This window comes from Miniopterus schreibersii, assembly GCF_964146895.1.
Source record: "Miniopterus schreibersii genome assembly, chromosome: 3".
Lineage (NCBI taxonomy): Eukaryota > Metazoa > Chordata > Mammalia > Chiroptera > Miniopteridae > Miniopterus > Miniopterus schreibersii.
This window is the reverse complement of record NC_138103.1, coordinates 68926972-68954439: the sequence shown is the minus strand read 5'-3', so window position 1 is coordinate 68954439 and position 27468 is coordinate 68926972. Positions and strand designations below refer to the sequence as shown.

The 27468-nt window shown below is 35.1% G+C and overlaps 1 protein-coding gene across 1 annotated transcript in view; it reads left to right on the top strand.

Annotated features, from left to right (window-relative positions):
• Positions 1-27468, top strand: part of FCHO2 (FCH and mu domain containing endocytic adaptor 2) — a 103141-nt gene that overhangs the window by 72997 nt on the left and 2676 nt on the right. The window contains exons 17-25 of the mRNA XM_081131843.1: positions 1400-1494; positions 5941-6044; positions 10590-10719; positions 14282-14393; positions 17226-17381; positions 17751-17883; positions 20873-21072; positions 21818-21882; positions 27277-27441. Of these exons, the coding sequence (XP_080987969.1) occupies positions 1400-1494; positions 5941-6044; positions 10590-10719; positions 14282-14393; positions 17226-17381; positions 17751-17883; positions 20873-21072; positions 21818-21882; positions 27277-27441 (1160 nt within the window). The remainder of the gene's footprint in view (positions 1-1399; positions 1495-5940; positions 6045-10589; positions 10720-14281; positions 14394-17225; positions 17382-17750; positions 17884-20872; positions 21073-21817; positions 21883-27276; positions 27442-27468) is intronic.

Sequence of the window (27468 nt, the reverse complement as noted above, 5' to 3'; positions counted from 1 at the left end):
ATCAACTTCAAAGTAAGGAAGTGTCTCAAGTTGAAAAAGGAGAGGGCTAGAAAGCTTGTTGCCAGCTGTTAAAAAGAAAAAATATTTTAAGCCAATGTTGCATGTTCCTTTTTCATTTCTGTGTCTACCAATAAGAATACTTTCTTTTAATTTTTGTGTGTGAGTAAAAGTAGGTTTAATTAATAGATAATTAAATAATAAATGGTTTAAAGTTATTTGATACTTTTCAAGCTAGGCACTAGTTTTAGAGTATTTTAAACTTCGTCTTTAGGAATCATATGCAATTGTAATTCTAGGCTTTATCATGCATGATGTAGGGTATGTCCATGTAGGTGCATGTTGAGATACTAGATATGTGCCTATAGATCATTGTAACATTTTTATTATATAGTGGGCCTGTTTTCTAAGATTTAAAAAAATATATTAAAAAAAATAATGGCAGTTTGATGCATTAAAATATTGTTTTAATGGGGATTAATCTTTTTGCTTATACCTTAAATATATACATTTTTTTCCCCCCTCAAGTGTACCTCAATAAAGCTGGAAAAAAATAATTAAAAAAAAATAGGTGGTAGCTAAGGTCAGGTGCTTCAAGATCCTAGAGGTTATATTTATATAAAAGTTTGTTTTAAAGAGCCAGATGTTGAAACCAGTACAGTGGATTCCAAGAGGTCAGTGGAGGAAAATCTTTGGTTATGCAGCACAGTGAGTTTTCTGAAACTAGAATGTTGATTCCCTTGATGAGTTTGTCCATAGTCTTGGTCATGTCTCACAAAAAGGCATGTCTGCCCCAGATACTTCACTAGACCGCCTTAGTGTCCCAGGCAGTGACTTGCCCAGGGAGAGTTGCTCTTGCATAATCTACTGCAGTGATCAGATCTGTGAAGTTTATATCAAGTGTTGGGTTTACTTATGTCCGTGAGAAATACTTTAAAAAAACACCCTTTACCCTTTTTCTTTTAAAATAAGTATGACCTTATAAAATCTCCACCAGATTTCATCACTTAAGATCTGACATTGTTGTAGAATTAAGTAGCTGTGTGTCCTTAAGCAGCTCATTTAGAGATTCAGTGCTGCTTTTTTTCATTTGTAAAGCTGAAATTATTATTTCCATTCTGACAGCCCCTAAGATTATTAAGAGTATGACAAGGTGTGATCAGTGGGGAGGAATCTTCTACCCTCTCCCTACCATCTTCACACATTGTTACTGTAGATTCTGCTTATAGTAGTTAACAAATTGGTTTATTAAATTTGTTAAGTTTCTTCATCTATTCTATTGGCAGAACATTCAGCTTTATATATGTTGAGCTATTATAATTCTGCAAAATGATAGTGATTAGCTTTCATACTAATAAAATATTCCTTTATTAAAATCTTTATTTTTAAAATATTATGGTAGGAAAGGGACCAGTGATTTACTTGCTTGGGACCCCCTGTTTGGTGGACTTCCTCTTGACCCATCTTCTTCAGCGTCACTCACTTCATCATCATCAGGTAAATATGTACACACACACACACACACACGTATTTTATACTGAAGAATTCAGTAGTTTTTCTAATGATTTGTTCATTACTTATCATTGTACTTAATGATAAAAAAAATTTTTAACTTGTCCTCTGATTTTTTACTGGTTTTGTTAATTTAGCTTAAAGACCCTATGGCCTAAACAATGAAAATTTATCAAACATCAACAGGTCCTGCCCTCCCCCCCCATTTATATATTTATGTCTAGGCATCACTCCCATTTTAATGCCCAAGTAATCTTATTGTTTATAGATAAAATTCACCTGTATAGATGTGCATTAATGTAACCAAGTGCTTGCTTTTTTTTTTTTTTTAATATGTCTTTATCAATTTCAGAGAGAGGAAGGGAGAGGGAGAGAGCTAGAAATATCAATGAAATTCATTGATCGGCTGCCTCCTGCACGATCCCTGCTGGGGATGGAGCCCGCAACCCAGGCATGTGCCCTGACTGGGAATCGAACCTCGATCTCCTGGATCCTAGGTTGATGCTCAACCGCTGAGCCATGCCAGCCGGGCAACCAGTGCTTTCTTGATGGACATTTAAGTTGCATTTTCTAATATTATGAACATTCATGAATATAACAAATTTTGTGCACGTCTCATAATATCCTTATAATAATTTATCAATATAAGATTTATGAGTCACAAGATTGCTCATTGATACTTATTGCCAAACTGCTTTCCAGAAAGGTTTTAGCATTTCCCAAGCAACATCTGAAAGGACTTGATGATTGCTTTTTAGTTATTTTGACAAGAATATGTTAAGTTTTCTCTTTTCTTCAAAATATAAAATCCCATTTGCCAACACTCAAAGCAGGCATCAAAAATGCATGTTTAGCCCAGCTGGGCATGGCTTAGAGGTTGAGCGTCGACCTAGGATCCAGGCGATCAGGGTTCGATTCCCGGTCAGGGCACATGCCCAGGTTGCGGGCTTGATCAATGACTCATCATTGATGTTTCTCTCTCTCTCTTCCTCTCCTTTCCTCTCCCTGAAGTCAATAAAGATATATTTAAAAAAAGAAAAATGCATGTTTAATAAAACCACTGCTTGTTCAAAGATCGAAAATAAAATTTCTTTAAATTAATCTTCAACCTTCTCTGGGATTTTGGAAATGCCATACCTATAGTATTCGGGGTTAAGGGAGTGCTGGCACTGTGGGGAAAGAACTTGAATCTATTGTCCATTGACTTCCTGCTATGTCACTTTGCTAGGAGCTACACACATGTTATTTAATTTCACCTCATTAACTGCTGCATGAAGTTGTTTTTATTGTCCCAATTTTATAAATGAAAAAAGTAAAGCTCAGAGATGATCAGGAATTCTTCTCTAAGATCTTGTACCTAAGAAATGATGAAGCATAGATTCAAACCTGGGTCTTACTACTGCTAAAATCATTTGCACTATGGCAGATTAACAAAACAGTAAGCCTTGTTGAAACATTTTACTATTAATAAAATAAACACTAGTATTTAAAATGAGACCATTTAGAAACTTATATATTTTTAATTTTTTAAATTGTACTTTAGACAACCTTAACCTGAAACAAGTTGGAATTTTGAAGGGAAAGTGATCTGTACCTAATATTTGTAAAACAGCAAGAAATAGTCAGTAGATAGTTGAACGTATTCAGAAGTGTCATTATAGCTTTTCTCAAAGGGCATTTGTTACTAATTAGTTTTCTAAAAATAACTTTACTAATAGGTTGTACAAGGAAACTAAAATTGTGCAGGTAAAACTGAAGTTGTTGTTAGGATCTCTTTTTTGTTTAGTGGGAATGTCGGAATGATGTTTTATATTTAGAATGAAGAGGGTCCTAAGCAGTGTTTTTCAATTTTGTTAATACTCTTTTATAAATTTTTTCAGAACTTTAATAAGAAATTTCTCATTGATATCACAGAGGCTTTAGTTATATTTGTAACTCTGCTCTTTGTTTCTCACTGTTTTCTTTAGCACAGCCTCTTCATTTTCAAAGAAGCTCTCTTCCTCTTGTTCCTGTCTAAAGAATGTTTTACCCATATCACTTTCGGTTTCAGGTTAAAAAGTGATGTGTTTTTGTTCAGTGGTCATTTGCTGTTTAGTAGCTAGGATATGATAAAGCATTTATTAACCTTTGGCTAGTTTTAAAATTCACTTTGGTATGTATTTTTAACCTTTATATAGTCTGAAAAATAATGTCATAAATTATTTTGCTTTTCAAAGAATATTAGTGACATTGAAAGAGATTATTATTGTTACACAGTGATGAATAGCACCACCAGAGAGAACCCATAAGTTTCCTTTTGCTTCATGGTCACAAAGTCAATGGATTTCCTTTATTGATGAACTTGTTAGAAGTTCATCTCTCCAGTGTAGCTCAGACAGCATTCCAGAGATTGTACTGGAAAGCTGAACATACCTTTTGGGTTTCCTGATGCTTTGGATAAGAGATCTCCCAACAACTGTATCTCTGTGGATCAAAGTGGCCTTTTCCATAATATCACGTCCTGAAAAATTACTGACAGAAGAAGCTAATAGTGTTGTTGATTTTTGTTCTGCATCTTTATCATTGCTTCTGGAGTCTAGATTAGTGTCTTTTTTTGTTCAGATAAAGAATGGTATGGGAAACATTCCTTGTCTATTCTCCGTAGGCATTGTCAGAGGACAGAGGTAGATTAGCTCCTATCTGCTATGTTTTTATCCTTTAGAGGCCACTTCTTATTTCTTCATATACTGCATCTAATGGATATTTCTTGGAAGTGAGCATCACCATCACCACCACTACTACCAAAAAACCACAATTAAGACACTTAAGCTTATAAACAATTGTAATAATCTCTTTCAAAGGCTTCAGAAGCAGTACCTAATTGGCATGTGCAGATAGATTCATTTATAATGTATAAATTTATTGTGAATTTATAATTAATAGATTCATTTATAAACAATGGTGTTAGTAAGTTTTACTGGCTTTCCTCAAACAACAATTTCTGATTATTTGAGGAAGGTGAACTTCACACTTCTACTATGCTTGGTTTTGAGTCAGGATAAGTGCCATTTGGAGAAGTCACTTGATTGATCAGTAATGAAGTTTCAGGTGTAAGTGTCTATTATGTTAGGCCTTCACAAGTTTGAAATAATTTGCGTATTGGCCAGTGCTGATTTCATTGATAACGAACATGTCTTTAAAGTAAATGTGTCATAGCACAGGGAAGAGATATGGTCCTCAGGTTGGTGCACATTCCTCCTAGTGTATGGCTTAAGTAGGAATGCAGCATGGAAGAGCTGCTGCTGACTGGAAAAGGGCAGCAGCCTTAGAAACTAAACTTGATTTCTTACCAGCTTTCTACTGTTTTCTTCAAGTAGCCTAAAAGATGCTCACAACTTTTATCCCTTCATATGATATGCTTTCTAAAGATTGCATACCCCCATGGCATTTACTTTCACTGTCGACTCCCTTTTTTTTACTCCTGTCGACTCCCTTTTTTCTTTAGGTTACTTCCTACCACTTCCATGTTCTTCCTTTTCATGCCTCCACTCCTCTGTCGCTGACCAAGTGTCCTTAGCTTTACCTTTTGTCTCCCCATGGATATACTTAGGCCTATTGACATATTTTTAACTTTACACATCTATAAACTTAAAAACTTACTGAAATGTATTTCTTCCCATCCATACTATATTCTTCAGTCTCCGAATTATGTGACTTTTGAATGGTGCACACTTGAATTCCATTCATTAATTTCTACCATGAAGAGAGTTATTTTTAATTAGGAATACTGAGGTTAATATTTCTGATTCATAAAATTGCAAAATTTGCAACTGATGTTGAAAAATGGTGAACATTAAATTTATAAAGGATTTAGGGAAAGCTAAGATATTATTTCAACACTTAACAAAAGTGAATTAGAATAATTAGGGAAATTTAAAAAATAATTTTAATACTTTTATCACACAAAAAAGTTACAAAAATATTATAATGTGGTTCAATTTAAAAGTTGAATTACAGTTTTAAAGGTAAGTGTTTTCATTTAGAGTTCATGTTCCTATTTTGAAGGTTTTGTTTCAAAGGCTTGATCTTGCATTAACTGTCTGTAAAATAGGTATATGGGAAATAAACTAAAGGCTTAGGCCTTAAATTATTTGTTTACACCAGTTAACTTATCAGATTCAATTTTTATATGTATAATTGAAACTGGAATACAATTTCTGTGTTAGTTTTATTGAAAATTTAATGATTTTTCCCCCCAGTGATAATATTAGTAGCTTCGAAAAAAGCATATTTGATAGGCTCTCAGTATTTCACCAAATATCTATACTTACATTTTAAAAAACTCCTGAAAAATGAGCTTTGAATCCTAACAGTTCCTCTATAATAGAATGTCTTTATGTAAGGATTGCTACATACTAATGATTTTCTCAAATTTTCTTTTTCCCCTACCAGCCAGGCCCACAACTCCTCTTTCTGTAGGCACCATTGTCCCACCTCCAAGGCCTGCTTCCAGACCAAAGCTTACTTCAGGCAAACTCAGTGGGATTAATGAAATAGTATGTACTCATGTGTTTCTCTTTTTTTAAAAAATTATAACTATTTTCATTTAAGATGCAAATGATATATTTCTTTATGCCAATGTTATATTTCTTTATGCCCCTTTACAGTTAAATGTTTGGAATTTTCTACTGGAGTCTTTTCCCAAACAACACTTCCTTCACTCCCCCATCCTACCTCATTATCATACCCGTGGAGCAAGACATTGTTTAGGAGGAAAAAGATTTCCTGAGAAAGTTGGCACATTATAAAAATACTACTCAGTACTCAGCGTTTCAGAGCTGAGAAGCAGTTTTTTATAATTCTGCTTAAAAGTCAAATATTAAGGAAAAGATGGTTCTTAGGCCTTAGAAATATTTTGCCAGGAGAGTCCTGGAGGACACCTAGTTCAGCTTTCTTTATTTTGTATATAAGGAGACTGTAATACACATCACTTAATTGACTTGTCCATATTGAGTACATATTGCTGTAAAAAAGAAAAAAGCATTGGTCTTCAAAAGTTGTCAGATAATGAAAGACATTTTATGGGTTCTATTCAGAGTGAGGCTCTCCCAATCCAGTCTTCTTGCCTCTGATCTAATCGACAGAATTAAATTTCTGGAAGTCAAGCTTAATCTTTTTCTCCTGATATACATATCCACTGTTTCCCCATAATTCATGTGGTTGAATGTTTTAGCTGCATGTACAAGGCTTTTGATGCACTGCCTGCGTTAACCAGACTAACGGTCTATCTTGCTCAACCATTTGCGTTATCAGACTAACTGTCCAACTTTCTCCTCTTTGCATCCTAGGTTCCAGCCACTTGAAACTTTCTACTGTTCCGCAAACACATCATGCTCTTTTATCTGCCCATATCTTATTATGCCCCCCCCATCTGAAATGCTCCTCAGTTTTCTTTTAGACCCTGTTAAATATCACCACGTAGATAAAGCCCTCTTTTATCATTACTTCTCCCTCAGTGGATTTAATCATTTTCTTCCTTATACTCATATATTTGGCCTATATTTCTCACTGTGCACAAATCACATTGTACTTCTCTTTTTCCCCCCTCACCAGCCATACTTTCTTTGCATACATCTCCCGTACTGGACTATGCCATAGCCAATTTCATATCCTTAATTCTTTGTATAATACCTGTCACGTGGTACATAGTAGAAGACGTTTCATGACTAAATGAAAAGGCTTGAGCACCATGTGTTGAAATGGTGACATCTTTCTTTTACCCTCAATGAACAGACTTAGTGGAAGTGAAAAGAAAGACTAAATACCAGCTGCTAAGGAGATGGTTATTATTTAAGTAATATAAAAATTATATCTTAATAATGTGGGTGTTTTCCTGATTACAAAAGCAATGCTTGTTGTAAAATTTGGAAAATGGAGAAAACACACAAAGAACATAAAAATTCCTTCTATATTTTACCAAAGAGTAACTACTGTTAACATTTTTATATATATCCTTTCATTATTTTTTGAATACATGGTACTTATTTATTCAGAGGTAGTAAAATATAATTGTTACAAGCACAAGTCTATTAGCCACTAATTACCTGAGCAACATTAGGTAGGTTATGTATTTGGAATCTCAGTTTCCTTATTGGTAAAATGGGTATAATGATAATAGGTTGTTGTGATACTTAAGTTAATACGTGTATGTAAAACACCTAGAACTTTGTCAAGTGAAAATAACTGCTCAAAAAGATAGTTGCTATAAATGGTATGTGTATATTTTTTAAGTAAAAAGTCTTTTCTTACATAGTTTTTGTTCTCTTGAAAGTCTTTTGGGAATTTTATATCATGAATTACATAGAATTAAAGAATTAAAGTGGTAGAATTCTTTATCAGATAACTTTAACATTGTTAAGTCTGTTAAATAAGTAAAAGCGGGACTTGTGTAGTTGAACCCTTCACATCACCCTTCACTTTCTGCCCCGGCCTTGAGAGCTTTCTAGAAAGCACTCTCTACAGGCTTCAAGGAGCACCATTTGAATTGGCTGCATAGCATAAATGCTTGATCTTCTACACTATTGCCAGCATTAAATTTCCAAAAAATTTTTAGTAATTTCTTTATTTGACATTTAGTTCATTTCCAAGTTTCCATTATAAACAGTGTCTTAATGAATATCCTTATGTTTACTTCTTTGCAGACATTACTGTCTTAGTAAAAATTTTAAAGCAAAATCCATGAGCTAAATGGTGTGCACATTTTTAAGACTCTTGATGATTGTTGCTCTGTTGCTTATTCAAAAGGTTATGCTGATTTGAATTCTCTCCAGCTGTACATTTGGGTGCTCTTTTTCTTGCATTCTTGTATGTGCACTTTTGTCAGAAGGTCTATAACCACACCTTCCCCACACCCCTACAGAGAACCCCTCATTGATCTTGAGCTGTGGCTCTCAAAGTGTGGTCCCAAGACCAGAAGCCGCATTAGCATCTCTTGGAAACTTAGTAGAAATTCACTGTCTCTGGCTTCACCCCAGACAAATCAGAAATTCTGGCCCAGCAACTATTTTTACAGGCCCTCCAAGTGATTCTGATGCATGCTAATGTTTGAGGACCACTGTTTTGAAGCTGTGCTGTCCAATAGAAATGTAATGCAGGCAACATACATAATTTTAAATGTTCTAGTAGCCACATAAAAAAGTAAAAACAATGAAATATATTGTGTTTTACTTCATATACAAAATATATCAATTTAACATGTAATCAATATAAAAATTACTGAGAGTTTACATTCTTTTTATGTTTATGCTAAGTCTTCAAAACCCATTGTGTATTTTATAGTTGATGCTCATCTCATATTTGAACTTGCCTCATTTCAAGTGCCAGTGTCTACTACTGTACCAGACAGTGATGCTCCAAAACAAGCAGAAACCACTTGGGAAAAGAGCTGTTTTTGCCTCTTCCTAAAAATGTATAAAAGGCAGATTCTAAATTATAGATTGTAGGAATGCAGCCACATTATATTGGTCATGAGGCCTTGTTGCCACAGGAGAAATGTCCCTCACAGTAAAAGTCTTGATTTCAAGACTTTTCCCAAACTTGTTAGTTTCAAATCAGCTGTTGAATTTAATATTTATTTGGCTTCTTATCTTGCAGTACCCCAATCTGTATACATACACAACTGCATTTTTCTGCCTTGCTGTAGCTTTTCAACTTATTTTTTATAATAATGAGTCATCAAAAAGCCATTCTTTGGAACTAGCTAATAGTTTAAAAATAGTTAAGTGGGTGGGGGTTTACTAATTGTAAAACACTTTGGGCAGTACTTTCTAATTTTCATAAAAGTTTGTATCTGTAAATTTTATTTATACAATGAAGAGTTGACTAGTTTTATTGTATGAACATTTATAGGGTTTGTTTGTTTTTGCCTTTTGTTTTTCAAGTCCCTTAAATATATGAGGACAGGAACAGTGTTTAATTCACTGTACCTAACCCATGGCCTGATACATAGTAGGCACTAAATAAATATTATATTTGTTTAATTCTTTTATAAACAGGAAAAGGTTATTTTTAAGTAAGTGAAATATGCCTTATTTTAAAAAGTGAAACACCTTAGGAATTATTGCCAATGTATTATTGGAACAATTCAGATTTTGGAAGGAAAACTTTTATTTACTATGGTAAAAGATAAATGAATTGGAATAATGTTTTTCATATTTGTTTTTGTGTTAAATTAGAAAAGTGGGAAGACAGTAAAATTAAGACTTTTCTCAAAACCATATGGTGGTAACTTTCTCAATGAGGAAGTATTAAAATGAATTATAAAGGAAAATATGGAAATTTGTAAGCACCCAAAATAAAGGACAATAAAAGCAATATTTAGGGGGAAAATATTTGCAGCAAATAAAGTAAAGGGTTAGTGAAAGCTCAGGTAATACTAAGTCCTCCCAAGACTAAATCAGACAGAGCTAATACGTACAACTCATAAAAGGGAAAATGCCGATTTTTAAAACTCTATCAAAGTGGCTAAAAGTTGTATTATTTTCTCCTTCTACTAAGGCCCATCCATTTATAGCTGGCAAGGGTGCAGAGAAATATTTTCTTGTATTTATAAGCAGTAGAGTAAACTCAGTAACCCTTTTGGGAAGCAGTTTGGCAGTAGGTGTGGAAAACCTTCATACTGTTGAATCATTTAACTTCTGAGAATCTATCTTAACCTTACTTTTTGAAACACAGAAAATGTTTTATGTACAAAGATTCTCTTGACAGCATTATTTTAAAATAACCTTTTCAGCTTTTAATATATTCTCAAAACTAATCTGACTTATGGCATCTCTGCCAATACTCCCAACAGTCGGTAAGGGATTATCATTGGTTACAGGTGAAAGTTAGCTTCCTAAGTTTCATCAGGCTGAGGATTTGTTGTTGTTTGTTTAATAGGCTGGTGATAAATATAACATTAGGAATTAGGAATTCTGAGTTATAAGAAATTCACGTAATAAATTTGGTTTAGTATATTAAAATGAAACTTACTTGGTATCTAATCATCTTTTTCTGATAATGGAGAAATTGTTTTACCATTTTGATAAATTTTTGTCTTTAAGCCCAGGCCATTCAGCCCACCTGTCACTTCCAGTACCAGCCCACCTCCTGCTGCTCCTTTAGCCAGGGCAGAAAGTTCTTCCTCTATCTCATCTTCTGCTTCATTAAGTGCTGCCAATACTCCAACAGTCGGTAAGGGATTATCATTGGTTACAGGTGAAAGTTAGCATCCAAAGTTTCATCAGGCTGAGGATTTGTTGTTGTTTGTTTAATGGGCTGATGATAAATATAACGTTAGGAATTTGGGTTTTCTGGAAACACACCTGGCATTATCAAACTAGTCACATTTTCCTTTTCTTGTTCACAGTTTATATTGTCTAACTAGGAGAATTTTAACCATGGTTAGCTCTGTTAATGCATCAAGTTTACCTGAAACTAATACAAAATAACATTGAATATAACCTGTAAGTAAAAAAAGAGAATGCATCACATTTATAAGCTCCTGACTGAAAAATACTGTGGTTGACAACACAATACAATGTAGCCCTTTCTACTATGAACTGATACTTGCATTCTTAAGGAAATTTGTATTTTAAAAACAATTGATTCAATGAAAAACACGGTTTTGTACTTGCAATAAATTTTTTTTTCTACAAGAATTTAAATCACGAAGATTTAAAAGTAGGTATTAGGGCATAGCTAATACTGAACAAATTCAGTATTCCATTTAGATTTTGCCCAAGAGTTTTTTCTGTTATACCTTTATCCAATTTCCCCTGCAAATTCTTATTACCTTTCTCACCCACTGTTAGTACAATCAACAAAGCCCAAATCTGCTTAAACAAAGCAGCTGTGTTTTGGGAGCATCAGCTTCTTATCAAAATTGTAACTGTCCCTATTGCTGCTGCTTCTAAGTAATAATGGGTTTATCCTTGATAATGTACATCACTGGTTTGTAATAACTCAGCATAATTCAGTAGTGCTCAAAGTGTGGTCCTTGGACCTGCAGCATATGTCTGCATCACCTGGAAACTTACTAGAAATACAACCATTTAAATCGAATGCTGGGAGTAGGGCTAGCAATCCTAGAACAGGCCTTCGAAGTAATTCTGATGCATGCTAAGTTTGAGAATCACAGTCCTAATTAAGCTGATTTAATTATGTTTAATTTGATTTGTCAAAACTCACACAGGAGAAATACATCTTGTGCCTGTGGCCATTGTAAAAATGGCATAATATAGACTAAAATGAGATAAAAAGTGATTTGCTTTCCAAATGTCTGAACATGATGTTACCATCTTATTTTATTATACCTTTGTGAACATAGCATTTTTTCCATCTTTTAACTTTATGTAAACACAGTATGTCTAATAAGTTTGTCTTTGTGTTTGCTGTAACAGCAATTTCTTACTTTTTGTACATGTGGTTTTGTTAATTTTTGTTTCTGCAGAATCTACATTTTAATCATAAAATACATAGATGGGAGTCCTATTAGAAATCAGGCAGGTGGTCTGTACCAAAATTAGCTTTAGTTTTACATTATCTCTATTATTTAGAAGTTTTCCTCTTTGTGATGGAAACTTTAATTTTGATTGAGTTGATACATAAGTTTTTAGTTTGATTCATTGTGGCAGATAGAACCACAGTAGGTAGGTGACTGTGATGATGCAGGCAGGATGTATGTGGATTTTGTACAACAAAGGTTCTATAAGTCTACCTAAAAAATTTTCTTTATTATGATGCTTATTCAGCTCTTTGCTTAGATGTAAATTTTTGATTCTTACTGTTTCTTGAAAGTATTTTCTTTTCCTGCAATATTTTGTTTTATTTAAATATGATAGAAGATGATAATTTGATTGGGACACTCTCTGAAATTGAAAAGCACTGTGAGACTTCACAAGGTATTGTATTAAAAGCAAATGTATATGTTAACTAATGATCCTAAAGTGTATCTAAAATACTTTGTTATCTAAATTTTCCTTTTCCAGCATTGTATGGTGTCTCAGAAATCAAGAATAACTCTAAGGTTTAACTATCTCAGTTTTGTACTAATAATGTCCAGTTGCTATACAGGATCCATTGATATCAAATCCCCAGTGATAAGAACAACAATTTTGCATTATCTTTCATCTCCCTGCTCTTCTCTCAACATTGAGAAATGTCAGTACATCTTAACTCTAAAGCTATCGGAACCAGAGAAAAAGTGATTATGAAAGAAGCAGAAAGAGTATGTCAGTTAAGGCATCATTTTCCCATGCCTCCTTAGCAAAGTGTCTGGCACATATTAGTGGCTAGTAAAATAGCTATTGAGATTTTGTGAATAAATTTTTATACTATTGGATTTTTAATTTTCACCTGAAATTTTAAGATGTCTTGTTTGGGGGGAGGTTACTTTTCCCAGTGGTGTAGAAGCAGCATTTCTTGTTCTCATGTATTTTTCTAACTGTGAAGAACTTTCTCAGTCAAAATTCCTTCAAATTCTCAAATACCACATCTTCCTGGCCTCTAAAGCTAACAAAAGATCTTTGTTACTATTTGTAGGATCTCGGCTTTAGTTGTGAGGCAGAGAAAGCCAGTACTGATTTTTGTCAGAATTAATTCTCTAAGCGTATCAAAAGTAACTCAGTCTTTCACGTAGGTAATCACCTCTGAAATAAAAGTACTTGATGGCTGTGAAAATTGTGCAGTATTTATGCAACAAAAGCGTACATTCAAATTTTAGAGCTATTTGTTGACCTATGTTATTCATTTTTAAAATAAGAATGAATAATTATCCTGTTGACTTATTTTTACAAATTGCATTACATCATATATTAAATGGAGGCATAAATGGCAAGAGGACATTTGTGGGGGGAAAAAAGGCAGTGCACTATTTTGAGGGATTTTTTTTATGAAGTAAACCAGATACTTAATTTACATTGGAAAAAACAAAACAAGTTGAACACATGCATAGATTTAACTTTGTTTACACTTTATTATGCTTTTATTTCTTTTATTAAAAATATGTTTTTATTGATTTTTGGAGAGGGAGGAAGGAAGAGGAACAGAGAAATAGAAACATCGATGAGAGAGAAACATCATTGATCGGCTGCCTCCTACACACCCCTACTGGGGATCAATCCTGCAACTGGGGCATGTGCCCTGACCGGGAATCAAACCATGATCGTTTGGTTCCTGGGTTGACCCTCAACCACTGAGCCACACTGAGCCAGGCTTATTATGCTTTTAAAACACTATGCTTTATTATTATTTTACTCTAAAGTTATCTGAGTGAACTTTATGTCAGGAAAGTTATTAAAAATAAGTTATTAGTTACATTTATTGAGACAATGTGGGAATATAATACAAGTATTAGAGAAAGAAGAGGTAAAAGAGACTTAAAATAAATACAAAAATCCAGTTTAATGCATTGATGTGTGTGATTGATAGAATCTCAAAGAATTTAGTATCTGAATGATTTTGAAGCCATATTTTAGTAATTTTTGCTCTTCAGGTAAAGGGCTTTTCCTTTTGACATTCTTTAACCCAACCCTTCTGTGTCATTACATTTAAAAGAAAAAGTCATTGTGACATGTTTTCCTCACTTTTTTGTCCTTTGTATTATCTGCTCTTTTTAACCTCCAGATTTTACTTGCGGCATCTTTGAAACCAGTAATAGAGTCATTTGTGACAAGCTAACATTGTGAATATACCTGTCTGGGTATTTAGTAATGTTTTTTAGTAGGATTTAACAAATGAATTGTATGTATTCTAGGTGTGTCACGAGGTCCCAGCCCCGTCAGCCTTGGAAATCATGACACCTTACCTGTGGCAGTCGCCCTTACAGAATCTGTTAATGCCTACTTTAAAGGAGCAGATCCCACCAAGTTAGTTTTAAAAAGATGCAAATACCTGTGTGTGTGTTGTGGGGTGGAAGGGGCTTGGTGGTAAATTTTAAGTTATTTTTGATTCTTTGTAGGTTAGGGTTTTATATTTGTTTACCTGCTATAGTCATTTAAGGATTGTCTTTCAAATTAAATCAGTATAATCAGCAGTAGTGATGTTTCCCCCCCGGTTTATTTACGTTCTTGCCAAGGCTTTATGACACATCTGTTGCTTTACATATTTGTAGAGCAGAATGATATTTTATATGGGGATAGAACTCTGAATATTGGCCTAATATATATGTTTTGTGAAAGTCTGACATTTGCAAGAGAGAGACTTAGAATGCATGCTTAATATCCAAGACCTTGTTTTAAGAAAATGATATTTGGGTAAATGGCCACCCCTATTTTTCATGGAACATTATTCATTCTTCAGATATTTGAGTGCCTACTATGTGTAAGACTGTTTGTTATAAGTGCTGAGAATACTTCTCTTTTGAGCTTGCATTATTGTGAGAGAAAACTAATAAAGAAACCATTTCTCTCACAATAATGCAAACTTGTAACAGCCTTACACACAGTAGGCACTCAAATATTTGATGACTGAAGATATAGGAAATGAATAATATTATGTATGAAAAGTTAGGTGTATTGATATATGCTATGAAGAAAAATAAACCAGGGTAAGGGGATGGAGAATTGCAATAGAGGGCTACTATTTTATTTTATTTTATTATTATCATTTTTTAAAAATATATGTCTTTATTGATTTTAGAGAGAGGAAGGGAGGGAGAGGGGGAGAGAGAGAGACAGAAACATCAATGATGAGTCTCTGATCAGCTGCCTCCTGCATGCCCCCTGCTGGGGATTGAGCCCTCAGCCCCGGGCATGTGCCCTGACCGGGAATCGAACTGCAATCTCATGTATCATAGGTCGGTGCTCAGCTGCTGAGCCACACCTGGCTGGGTAGGGCTACTATTTTAAACATGTTTGAAAGACATTAAGGAGTAAGTCATGCAGGTATCTCAGGGAAGAGCATTCCAGTGAGTGTAAAGGACTGAGGTAGAAGCATTCTCGGCACATTTAAGAAACAGCAAGGAGGAGAGTCGTCAAAGATAAAGCCCTATGTAGAGGGACCAATTCAGGTTGGGCATCATAGATGGTAAGGAGTTTGGAATTTATTTTGAGTGCAGTGGAAAGCCAGTGAAGGCTTTTAAGCAGTGGAGTGACGAGGTTAATGTTTTTGAAGGCGCACTATGGCTGTCATATAGAGAATAAACTGGAAGGAGTCAGAGTAGATGCAGAGAGAGAGTTAACCACAGAAGTCCAGGTGAGAGATGTTGATGGTTTCTATATGGGTATTAGCAGATGAGATGGTGAACAGATTCTGAATATATTTTGAAAATAGAGTTGTCAAGATTTAGTGACTGAGTAGACTGCTAAGTTTGAAGTACTAAGACAATTTAGTGGAGATATTGAGTTGATAGTTGAATGCATGATTCTGGAGTTCAGGGCATAGATTCAGGATAGAGAATAAAATATTTAGTTGTCATTAATTTGTACATAAGTTAAAGCCAGGGGCCTTAGAGAGTAGAGAAGATATCTGATGAGAACTAAGTCCTGGTCCCCTCCATTGTTTAGGAAACAGGATGATGAGAATGATCCAGCAAAGGAGTTTTAAGATAGCATGCAACAAGAGAAGTGAGCAGAGGACTGGTAGAGCAGTGTCCCAGAAACTAAGTGAATAATCCCTTTCATGAAGGAAGGTTGTGAAGCTATATCTGATGCCACTAACAGGTCAAAAAGCACTGACCATTGACAATTTGGAGGTCATTGGTAACCTTCACAAGACCAGTTTTAGCAGAGTGATGGAGATGAAAGCCTGCTTGATGGAAGTTCAGGAACAGGACATGATGCAAATTATAGACAACTGTATTTGGAGAGAGCAAATGTAGACAACTCTTTCAGGATGTTTTGCTCTAAGTGGAAGCAGAAAAATGGGGTATAGTAGCAGAAGAGAGATGGTAGAATCAGAGGAGAATTTTTATTGATTTAGTGTTTTTTAAGGCTATTATTCATTTTAGCATGCCTGTATGCTGATGGAAACATCCAGTATTTATGGGAAAAATTGAACCAAGTGAAATCCTTCAGTGTGAAAGAGGAAAGGTGCTTCCATACACAGTGATAGGATTGGCCTCGGGTGCATAGACTGGTCATCAGTTGAAACGGGAAAGCAGAAGGTATGGATACAGAGTCAGGTAGAGTAGGAGTTCTGTAGTGAGAGTATCTGCATGGATATTGAAATCACTAAAATTTATGATGGTCTGTCTCTGTACCACTACTACTAACAATGGATCAGGAGCTAAAATTTCCAGAAAATGAAAGGGAGTAAAGATGACATGAAAGGGATGGGCTAGAGAGTAGTATAGTTCAATGGCAATGGGTTTTAAAACAAGCTGGTGGTTTTTAGGACGGAAGAAGGGATATAGGGTTGGAAGAGGCAGGAAGGAACAAGGAGGACATTTACCCCTGACTTCCACCCTGAGGTCCAGTACTCTGGAGTTTAGGGGGAAAAGTAGCCACGGTGGGGGTAGTGTTAACTTCCAGGATAGCCAGGGGATGGTTTGGGTAAACAAGAAGTGGAGTATTAGTATACCTGCATTTGTGTTGAATATGCCATTTCACATAGGATCATTTTTTAAAAGTAAACTGAAAAAATCATTCATTCATAATTATGATAAACATATATAAAGTCCTTTTAAAACCAAATATGCCTTAAATGGAGATTAAAGCACCTACTTAAACTATTTAAAATTTTCAAAATCCCAATTTCAGGTGTATTGTGAAGATCACTGGTGACATGACAATATCATTTCCAAGTGGAATTATTAAAGTCTTCACAAGCAATCCATCTCCAGCTGTGCTCTGCTTCAGGGTGAAAAATATCAGCAGACTAGAGCAAATTCTTCCAAATGCACAGCTTGTGTTCAGGTTTGTGTACTTTTGTTTTGAAGGTGGAACTTCTTTTTAAGAAAATTTTCCTTCGTTTTTGAAGCAATAATAATTTAATTTGAAGACAATATCAAAATTATTTATGATTAAACAGCCTTCTGCTGTCTTTTGGTTCATGTTTTTTATGGTGGTAGTAATTATTACATTGTTAAACCCTTTTCTGTCCATCTTCTCATCTTTCAGGCAAGCTTCTGCTGTGTTTATTCTTTGTCCCCCAACTTTAGTTTTCCTTCATCCCATCTTTTGGTATCTTTCTACTAGTTTTTCCCAAGTCATCAAATTGTTACACAGAGGCAAAGAATAAAGATAAGTCAAATAAAATAACAAAAATATTTCTTATGCATACAGTGATCCATCACAGTGCGATTCTAACACAAAAGATTTTTGGATGAACATGCAAGCTGTTACTGTCTACCTCAAGAAACTATCAGAGCAAAACCCAGCTGCTTCTTATTATAATGTAGATGTATTAAAGTATCAGGTGAGTGTCCTGTCGTTGAAAATACCCTATATTTAAAATACTAACAAATAGAATATTGCAGATCATTAAATGAATAATATGTCATAGCCAAATGAGGATCATTTCAGGAATGCAAGGATGTTTCAAAACCAGAAAAAATCTGTTAATAAGTCTATGTAAATTTTGACCAATTTGATCAAATTCATCATCTATTTCTGATTAAAATATTGAGTAAATATAAATACATGAGTGGGTCCTTAATCTGAAAAGACCAGCAGTGTCAGTCTTAATATAACACCTAAAGCAATCAATCAAAGTCTGGAATGGCAAAGACAACCATTATTGCTGTTAGTATATAAGATTTTTCCTGGATGTGTTAGGATAGTTAGACAAGAGAATGAAATAAGTGGTAATAAATATTGGAAAGGAGAAACCAAAATTATTAATATTTATAAGGAACCTGTTATATTCCTAGGAAGCTCAAGAAAATCAGCTAAAAAACTATAGGAGAATTTAGTAAAGTGGTCAGTTTAAAAATTAATACAAAAATTAATAGCTTTCAAAACCATCAGGAAACTTTTATAGCAAAATATTCACAGTAAAATTAATTAGGAAGAAACAGCACAATCTCTACTGCTTGAATATAATTAGAAAGGAATACTTTATTCATTCATGGAAGACTCATGTTATAAAAAAGTTTAGCTGTTTCTAAATCAACTTATTATATAACCCAGTAGAGGTGTTTATGTATTTGTGTTTGGAGACTTGACAGTCATTTTCAAGTTTTCTGGAAGAATAAAGTTTGGAAGAATAAAGTTAAGAAGTGCTTTAAACAGTAATGTGGAGTAATGTTTTAGTTTTAATGGGAAAATTATTATAAAGCAACAGTATTTAAAATAGGTTGCAACTGGCATAACAGTAGATGGCCAGATCAATGGAATAACTTAGAGCATACAGAAATAGATCTAATAATAAATGGAGAATTGTTTATATGACAAAATAGCATTTCAAGGAAATGTAGAAATGATGAATTTTTCAATAAATGGTGTTGAGGCAGCAGGCTAGAGATTTGGGAAAAAATTAAGCTAAATTCCTAACTCAGACCTTTAACCAAAATAAAATCTACATGTATCAAAGGTTTAATAATATAAATGAAACCGTAAAGATACTAAAATAAATTACGAGTGAATATATTTATATTTATGGGCTATATATGTATATCTATTTATTACAGTTTTTTATCTTTAAGTATGAAAGACCTTTCTAAGAATGGTACAAAACCCAGAAGCCATGCAAGAAGAGAGTGAGATATTTGACACAAAAATAAATTTGTGTGTAAAGTATTTAGCTAAAACAAACATACCCTTAACAGAATCAATATTTAATGTGAGGCAAAAGTATTTGTAATAAATACATAGGATAGACCAAAAGGCTTACTCCAGAGAGTTCTTATAAATTAGCAAGTAAAAGTTGAATAACTCAGTAGACTAGATAGATAACTTATAGACAAAAGCTCCATGCCAGTAGAAATTAGAGCAGTGACTATTTAGACAACAATGAGACACTGGTTTAAGCCCATCAGATTGACAAAAATAAAAACGATTGCTTTATTAAAAGAATGTGACCACTTGTTACTAGGACTACAAAAAAGAGAATTTCTTTGAAGGCAATTCTATTTTTTGTTTTAAATATGTTTTTACTGATTTTTAGAGAGGGAGGAAAAACAAACAGAAAACAATCGATCGGCTGCCTCCTTAACACCCCCTACTGGGGATCAAGCCCACAACCCAGATATGTGCCCTAACCTGGAATCAAACCTGTGACCTATCAAACCAGCGACCTTTAGCTGCACAGGACAGTGCCCAACCAACTGAACCATACTGGCCAGGGCAGATGTAACCTTTAATTCAACAGTTCTACTGCCAGAAATTTGTTCTTCAGAAATCACACAAATGAGGGTGGGGAGTACAAAGGATATTCACTGTATGGAAACCACCTAAGTACACATGCACAGAGGATGAGATTGATTAATTGAATTATTATAGCCATTAAAAGAATGAGATGGTTCCATGTTTGCATATGTCTAAAAAGTCTGGAAGGATATGTATCACAATGTTAATAGGAGTAAGAATGCTAAGAGATTAATTTCCTATTGCATATACTTCTATATTGTCTGAATTTTTAATAGGGTAATTTTATTTAAATGGCTTATGTTGCTAAGAAATAAATACCTAAAGAGTAAAAAAGTGCTGCTGCCACTTAAGTTGGCTTAAAGTTTATTCAAAGTATTAATTTATCATTTACTCAACAAACATTTATTATTCAGTGCTTGCGAATTGCTGGGAGTTGGATGGGGAGATAGTAAAATAAAGAGTAAATAATATCGTGTTCGAAAATAAGTGGTATGGAAAAAGGAAAAAGTGTGTAAAGTAAGGTATGAAAAATTGCATTTTCAATATAAATTTAAACAATGATCAGAGTAGGTCTCATTGAAAGGGAGTCATTTGAGCAAGGAACTGACGAATTAAATTGTACCATTTACTATGGGTCATGTGATTAAAATTTGACATTTGAAGTTGGAAGTATTCTAATTCCAGGCTTGCAGAAACTTCATGGTGACACATCCATTTTTCTGTTCTGAATCTAAATTTTTAGAATTGTAAGATTCTTTATGAATTGTATGTTGACTGTTGAGAAGTATTCAGATGTTACATGCATAAATAAAAATCACTTGATAACATGGCTGATTTCTGGGCTCTGTACCTAAGCTGTTGAATCAAATTTTCTGCATTTAGAGCCAGGGGAATGTATATTTTAAGCAAGCACCAGGTAAATTTTGATGTAGGTAATTCCATGTCCAAACTTTGAGAGTGGCTCTTCTTCTTTACTCTAGCAACAGACAGCTTCCTCATTATTTATTTTTGATTCTGTGACCTCCTATGTTCAAGTATACATGTCATTAACATGATTTGTTTACTTTTCAAATAATTGTGTGTTTTTCTCTTTAAAGGTATCATCAAATGGTATTCAGTCCACTCCTCTAAATCTTGCAACATACTGGAAATGTAGTGCTGGCACCACAGATCTTAGAGTGGATTATAAGTACAACCCAGAAGCTATGGTGATACCAAGCGTGCTTTCCAACATACAGGTGGTGGTACCAGTGGATGGAGGGGTCACAAACATGCAGTCTCTTCCCCCTGCAATATGGTAAATTAAATAGATTTCTGAATTCCTGCTAAATTTGTTTTAACCTGTAACTTTTAGAACCTAAGTTATGAAAGTTGTATAAGTTTGAAAAGTTTCAGTGCATGTTCCTGTAGAAACCAGGCTACAAAAACGTGTTCATTTTGCTAGTCAAGCCACAGTAGCCTCAGTCCAGAATAAACAAACTAGTTTTGCTGTCACCCCCCAGACTTGAAGGATTCAAGACTTTATCCTTAGGCAAATTGCTTAGCCTCTCTAAACTTCTGTTTTTATTTTAAAAATAAAGATTAGAATAATTATTTTCCAGGGTTAGATATAGCATCTGACATATCTATAAGAACACCTATCTGAGTAGTGTTTACTAGTATTAGTTACTCTACTCTCATCTCTTAACTACCTCTCTGTGCGCTCTACTAATATTAGTATAGACCCTAACCATTCTTTATATTTGCCTCACCATTTAATAAAAGTTTGTTTTTCTTGAGTAATGAAGGAACTGGGCCATCTACAATTCAGTTTTTCTTTCTCAGACTAATAAAAATGAGAAGAATTACATAATTTGGTAAAAATTCCATTAGAGAAAGATATGACATTATATTTTATATCAAATATTTTCACCAGGTGATACTATTGAAAGTAAATTTAGTACTATAGTTTTGGTGAAATATTTAAAACACATTTATTTGTTGAGTGCCCTCCTTGTATAAGGTATAATAGCCACCTAATCTGAAGATATTTGTTGTTATAGGAATGCAGAACAGATGAAGGCCTTTTGGAAACTGTCTGGTGTTTCAGAAAAATCAGAAAATGGAGGTAAGCGTGTGCTTGTTTGTTTTCAGTGAGGTAACTGAATTTGTACTTTTTAAGGCATGTTTATGCAAAGTTTTCTCCTAGAATTTTGTGCCTTCAGTTCTAGAGTTGACCACTAGGTGGAAGTTAATACCTTAAGTAAGAGTGGACCAGTTGAGATTCAGAACTCATTTCCCCCCCATCTAGATTGAATATGTCTCTGTAAGGAAAAGAATTTTTTGTTTTGCTGTAACTTTATAAATGTTAAGTAAATGCTTCTTCTGTTCACATGCTAACATTAAGAGAAAATACCTAATAAAGTAAATTTAAAGAAGTAGAACTATTTATTTCAGCTAGGTAACTTGGTAACTAACTGAAATTGATTCAACACACACTTTTGCTCACTGTTAATGGAGTCCTCCTGACTTCCCAGAAATCATGCAGAAGCTTTCAGGCTTTAAAAAGCCCCTTTTCGAAATAAAAATAAATGAATGGGACTACACCAAACTAGAAAGTTTCTGCACTGCAAAAGAAATGTCAAAACAGAAAGGCATCTGACTAGATGGGAGGAGATATTTGCAAACAATCTCTCTGATAAGGTGCTATTATCCATAATATAAAAAGAACTCATACAACTCGAGGGGGCATCTGCAGTGCTCTCAACAATAAAGATAAGTAAATATATAAATAAAACTCAGACAGCTCAACAACAAAAAGCCAAGCATTCCAATTAAAAAATGGGCAGAGGACCTGAACAGACACTTTTCCCAAGAAGACATGCAAATGGCCAACAGACACATGAAAAGATGCCCAGCTTCACTAGCTATATGGGAAATTTAAATGAAACGCCACCTCACACCTGTTAGAATGGCTAATATCAACAAGACAAGAAATAGCAAGGTGTTGGAGAGGATGTGGAACAAAAGGACTCCCTATACACTGCTGGTGGGAATGCAGACTGGTGCAGCCACTATGGAAGACAGTATGGAGCTTCCTCAAAAGATTAAGAATAGAGCTACCATACGACTTAGCAATCCCTCCCCTGGGTACCTACCCCCAAAATTGAAAACATCTATTTGTAAAGATGTATGTGTGCACCCCTATGTTCACTGCAGCATTATTCACAGTAACCAAGACATGGGAACAACTTCAGTGTCTTTTAGCAGATGACTGTATACAGAAGACAAGGCACATAATACAGTGAACGCTACTCAGCCCTAAGAAAAAGTGAAATACTGCCATTTGCGACAACATGGATGGACCTTGAGAATATCTTGCTAAGTGAAATAAATCAGATGGAAAAGAACAAGAACTGTATGATTTCACTCATGTGGGATAGAAAACCGTAACAAATGAACAAACAACACAGTCTCACAGACACAGCAGTGTGGTGGCTGCCCGAGGGGAAGAGGATGGGGGAGGACAAAAGGCTCGTGTGTGGTGACAGGAGGAGACGGGCTTTGGGTGGTGAGCACACGTGCAGCATACAGGTGCGTGTTCAGACTTGTACACTTGAAACTCATGCTATTGACCAGTGTCATCCGGCACATTTTTTAAATGCCCCCTTGCCTATTCAGTTTTCATATGGAAACCTTTCCTGGTCATGTCCCCTTATTACAGCTAACCCTGATAGGTCTTTAATTCTATGATAATTTTTTTTAGGGAGATAAAAGTTAATTGCCTCCTCCCACCGAGTGTGCATCTGTGTTCTCAATGCAAAGGAAAAGTCCTTGCTGGCTGATCACTCCCAGTATTTTCCCTAACTGAATTCAGAATATAATTCCCAGGACAGTCAAATCTTTAGCATTAATTATTTTCATTTTCTCTTAAAGGAGAATTACTCTGCCCTCTTGACTACCTAATTAACTTCCAGTAATTTTTCCTATTAAGTAGGTTTTGCTGAGTTTTTTCTTTTTAAGCTTAACGTGATCAAAACATAAAAACATTGTCAGTTTGTCTCACGGGTATTTCTGCATAAAGGACCAGGAACATACCTGTATTGTCCATTTATACCTGCCATGTTGAATCACTTTTACTAGGAAGCCACTTACTGGGTGAAATAACCAAGCTGATTTATTTCTTTGTTGCTAGTTGGTACTTAAAGGTTGCCTGTTTTCAGGTAGTCAACTGTACTGACTTTACGCTAGCATGTGTCTTTTGGGGAGACAAAACTGAAATTTCTAGTTGAAACTGGAAGTAAACCAGAAATCCTACTTGAATTGAGTACTTAAAACCAGTTAGCAAGGAAGAAAAGGATGTATTTTCCCATTTCATGAAACTATACTATTATAAATACTTACAAAAAAGGGAATTAGTTCTCTCAAAAATCTAGAACAAATGTTTCAAAAATTTTTTTGGAACCAAAAGTGACCCTGAATAGCCTCGGCAGTCTTGAAAAGGAAGAACAAAGTTGGAGGTCTCACAATACCATTATCAAACTATAATACAAGACCATTGTAATCAAAACAGACTAGTACTGGCATGAGAACAGGCATATAGATCAATGAAACAGAACAGAGAACCCAGAAATCAACCCACATCTCTATGGTCAGTTAATGTTTGATAAAGGAGGCAAGAGTATACAATGAAGTAAAGACAGTCTCTTCAGTAAATGGTGCTGGGAAAGTTGGACAGGTACATGCAAAAAAATGATACTAGACCACCAATCTACACCATACACAAGGATAAACTCAAAATGAATGAGAGACTTAAATGTAAGTTGCAAAACCATAAAAATTCTAGAAGAAAACATAGGCAGTAAAAGCTCAGCCATCTCTTACAGCAATATTTTTGCCAAGGAAAAACAAAGGAAAGGGAAACAGGAAAAAATAAATGGGACTGCATCAAACTAAAAAAGTTCTGCACAGTGAAGGAAACCATCAACAAAATGAAAAGGGAATCCACTGAATGGGAGAACAGATTTGCCAATGATACATCTGATCAGGGGTTAATTTCCAAAATATATAAAGAACTTGTACAACTCAACACCAGGAAGACAGACAATCCAATTAAATAATGGGCAAAGGACCTGAATAGGCACTTCTCCAAAGAGAACATACAGATGGCGAAGAGACATGAAAAGATTCTCAATGTCACTGATTATCAGAGAGATGTGAATTAAAGCCACAGTGAGATACCACCTCACCCCTGTCAGAATGGCTATCAGTAAGTCAGCAAACAGCAAGTGCTGGTGAGGATGTGGAGAAAAGAGAACCCTCATGCACTGTTGGTGAGAATGCAGACTGGTGCAGCCACTGTAGAAAATGGGATGGAGTTTCCTCAAAAAATTAAATATGGAACTGCATTTTGACCTAGCGATCCCACTTCTGGGAAAGTATCCTAAGAATCCCAAGACACCAATCAGGAAGAATATATACACCCCTATGTTCATAGCAGCGTTATTTACAATAGCCAAGATCTGGAAACAGCCCAAGTTCCCATCAGTAGATGAGTGGATGAAAAGCTGTGGTACATTTACACAATGGAATACTATGGAGCTATAAAAAAGAAGGAAATCTTACCTTTCACAGCAGCATGATGGACCTGGAGATTATTGTGCTAGGTGAAATAAGCCAGAAAGAGAAAGATAAATATCATATGATCTCACTTAATATGTGGAATCTAATGAACAAAATAAAGTGATAAAATAGAACCAGAGACATGGGATAGATGGTACAGACTGACAGCTATCAGAGCGGAGGTGGGTGGGACAGACAGGATGAAAGGAGTTGAAGAGATTAGCCAAAGAACATATATGCATAGCCCATGGACACAGACAACAGTGTCATGATGGCCAGAGAGTGTTGGGGCTAGGTGGAGGTGGGTTAAAGGAGGGGGAAATGGGGGGGCATCTGTAATAGTGTCAACAATAAAAATAAAATTTATTTAAATAAATAAAAAAAGATACAGATTTTCTAGCCAGACATTTTAATAGTTTCCCTCTGCTATTCAGGTATCAGGGTGTCTATGTGAGGAAATGGAAAAATCTTATAAATGTGGTTCTGATTTGGTTAGTCAGCCTTTGAAAAGAAATACCTAAATTAGAATGCTGTAAAATAGAAATCTGTTTCTGTTCTGGCTTTATGCCCAGAAGAGGGACGGGACATAATTCTAAAGTTTAAGGATTGCCCAGGTGGCTGCTCTTGGCTGTGGTGGAACTTTCACATAATTGAATTGCAGATCAGGAATTGTATAAGTTTAAGGAGGGCTTGGACAGTGATTAAGAATTAGGCAGCAATTCATCTTCCCCACTGACACAATAGTCTAGGGTGAATTAGTGTTAGATTTTCTTCTTTGAGATTTCTCTGTAGTGTTCAATTTCTGTGTCGGGAATCACAGAGTGTGACTCCTGCTAACTGGCAATTCTGTCCACTTGCCCCAACCAGAAAGCTGGTAACTTCTAGTAAACTCTTCCTTTCTCACCTCATGATTCCATCTCCTAAACATCTTTCATATGCATTCCTTTTTTTCCTTAGCCTGTTCAGATCCCCTTTTCCTCACCTAGAGTTCTAGATTACTTTATTGACTTTCTGTTGCTTCCCTTTCTCAGACATTAATCTGAAATGTTTTTGTCTTTCTTACCTTTGGTGGTTCCCTGTGGTTATTTCTTATCTTGGCATATAAAAATATTTAGAGCTTGTTCCTTGCTACTGCTCCAGTCTCGTCTTCTGCCACTCGCCTGCTGTTCTCCAGCTCTTCTGGTGTAGAAGTAGTTCCCGTAAATGCATCATGCTCTCTCCCGTCTCCCATCTCTGTAACTGTACTTCCCTCCGCCTGAAATACACAAGGTCGCCCCCACCACTGTCTTACGTGCTTTTGTGTCCCATAGTGCCCCAGAGCTCTTTACAGCACTTATCACATTCACCGTAATTATTTGGGTTACTGTTTCTTCCATGTTGTTAGGCTTGAAGTGTGTTGAATAAATGGTTATATCAAGAAGAAAGCACCTCAGAAATACCTATTTTGCATGATGTTAGACCAGTTAAATGTTAAAAAGAGATGACTAGAAAATAATGTTGATAGAGCTCTCCGCAGTCCTAGCTGTTTTTCCTGTTTTCCTCTCCCACCCCCATGATATGATAAACAGCAGTCATTTCCTTTTTACTTTATTCCCACTCACATTTGGGTTTCCCCTGACCTGCCCTCACTGACTTCCTTTTTCTCTTTTGACTCACTTCAGCATGTATATAGCATAGGAACCTTGTATTAAGTCAAAGAGGAGCATTGGTTAAGATTATTCACTTAAAAATTCAGATTCACTGAATAAAGTCTGATTTGGAAAAGGACTATGATTCAGTTACTGTACACAAGTCATGAATTTGGCATAGGACTGATAATAGTTTAGCTTACGTGCTCATTTGATTTTTTGGTACGAAATGTATATTACCCTGTGTAAATTCTTTATTCTTTTCCTTGTAGGTTCTGGGTCCCTAAGAGCAAAATTTGATCTTTCAGAAGGACCCAGTAAACCGACAACACTTGCAGTGCAATTCCTCAGTGAGGGAAGTACCCTCTCAGGAGTGGATGTTGAACTTGTAGGCACTGGCTATAGGCTTTCCTTATTAAAGAAACGGTTTGCTACTGGTAAGTTGGGAGATTTCAAGTTTTTTC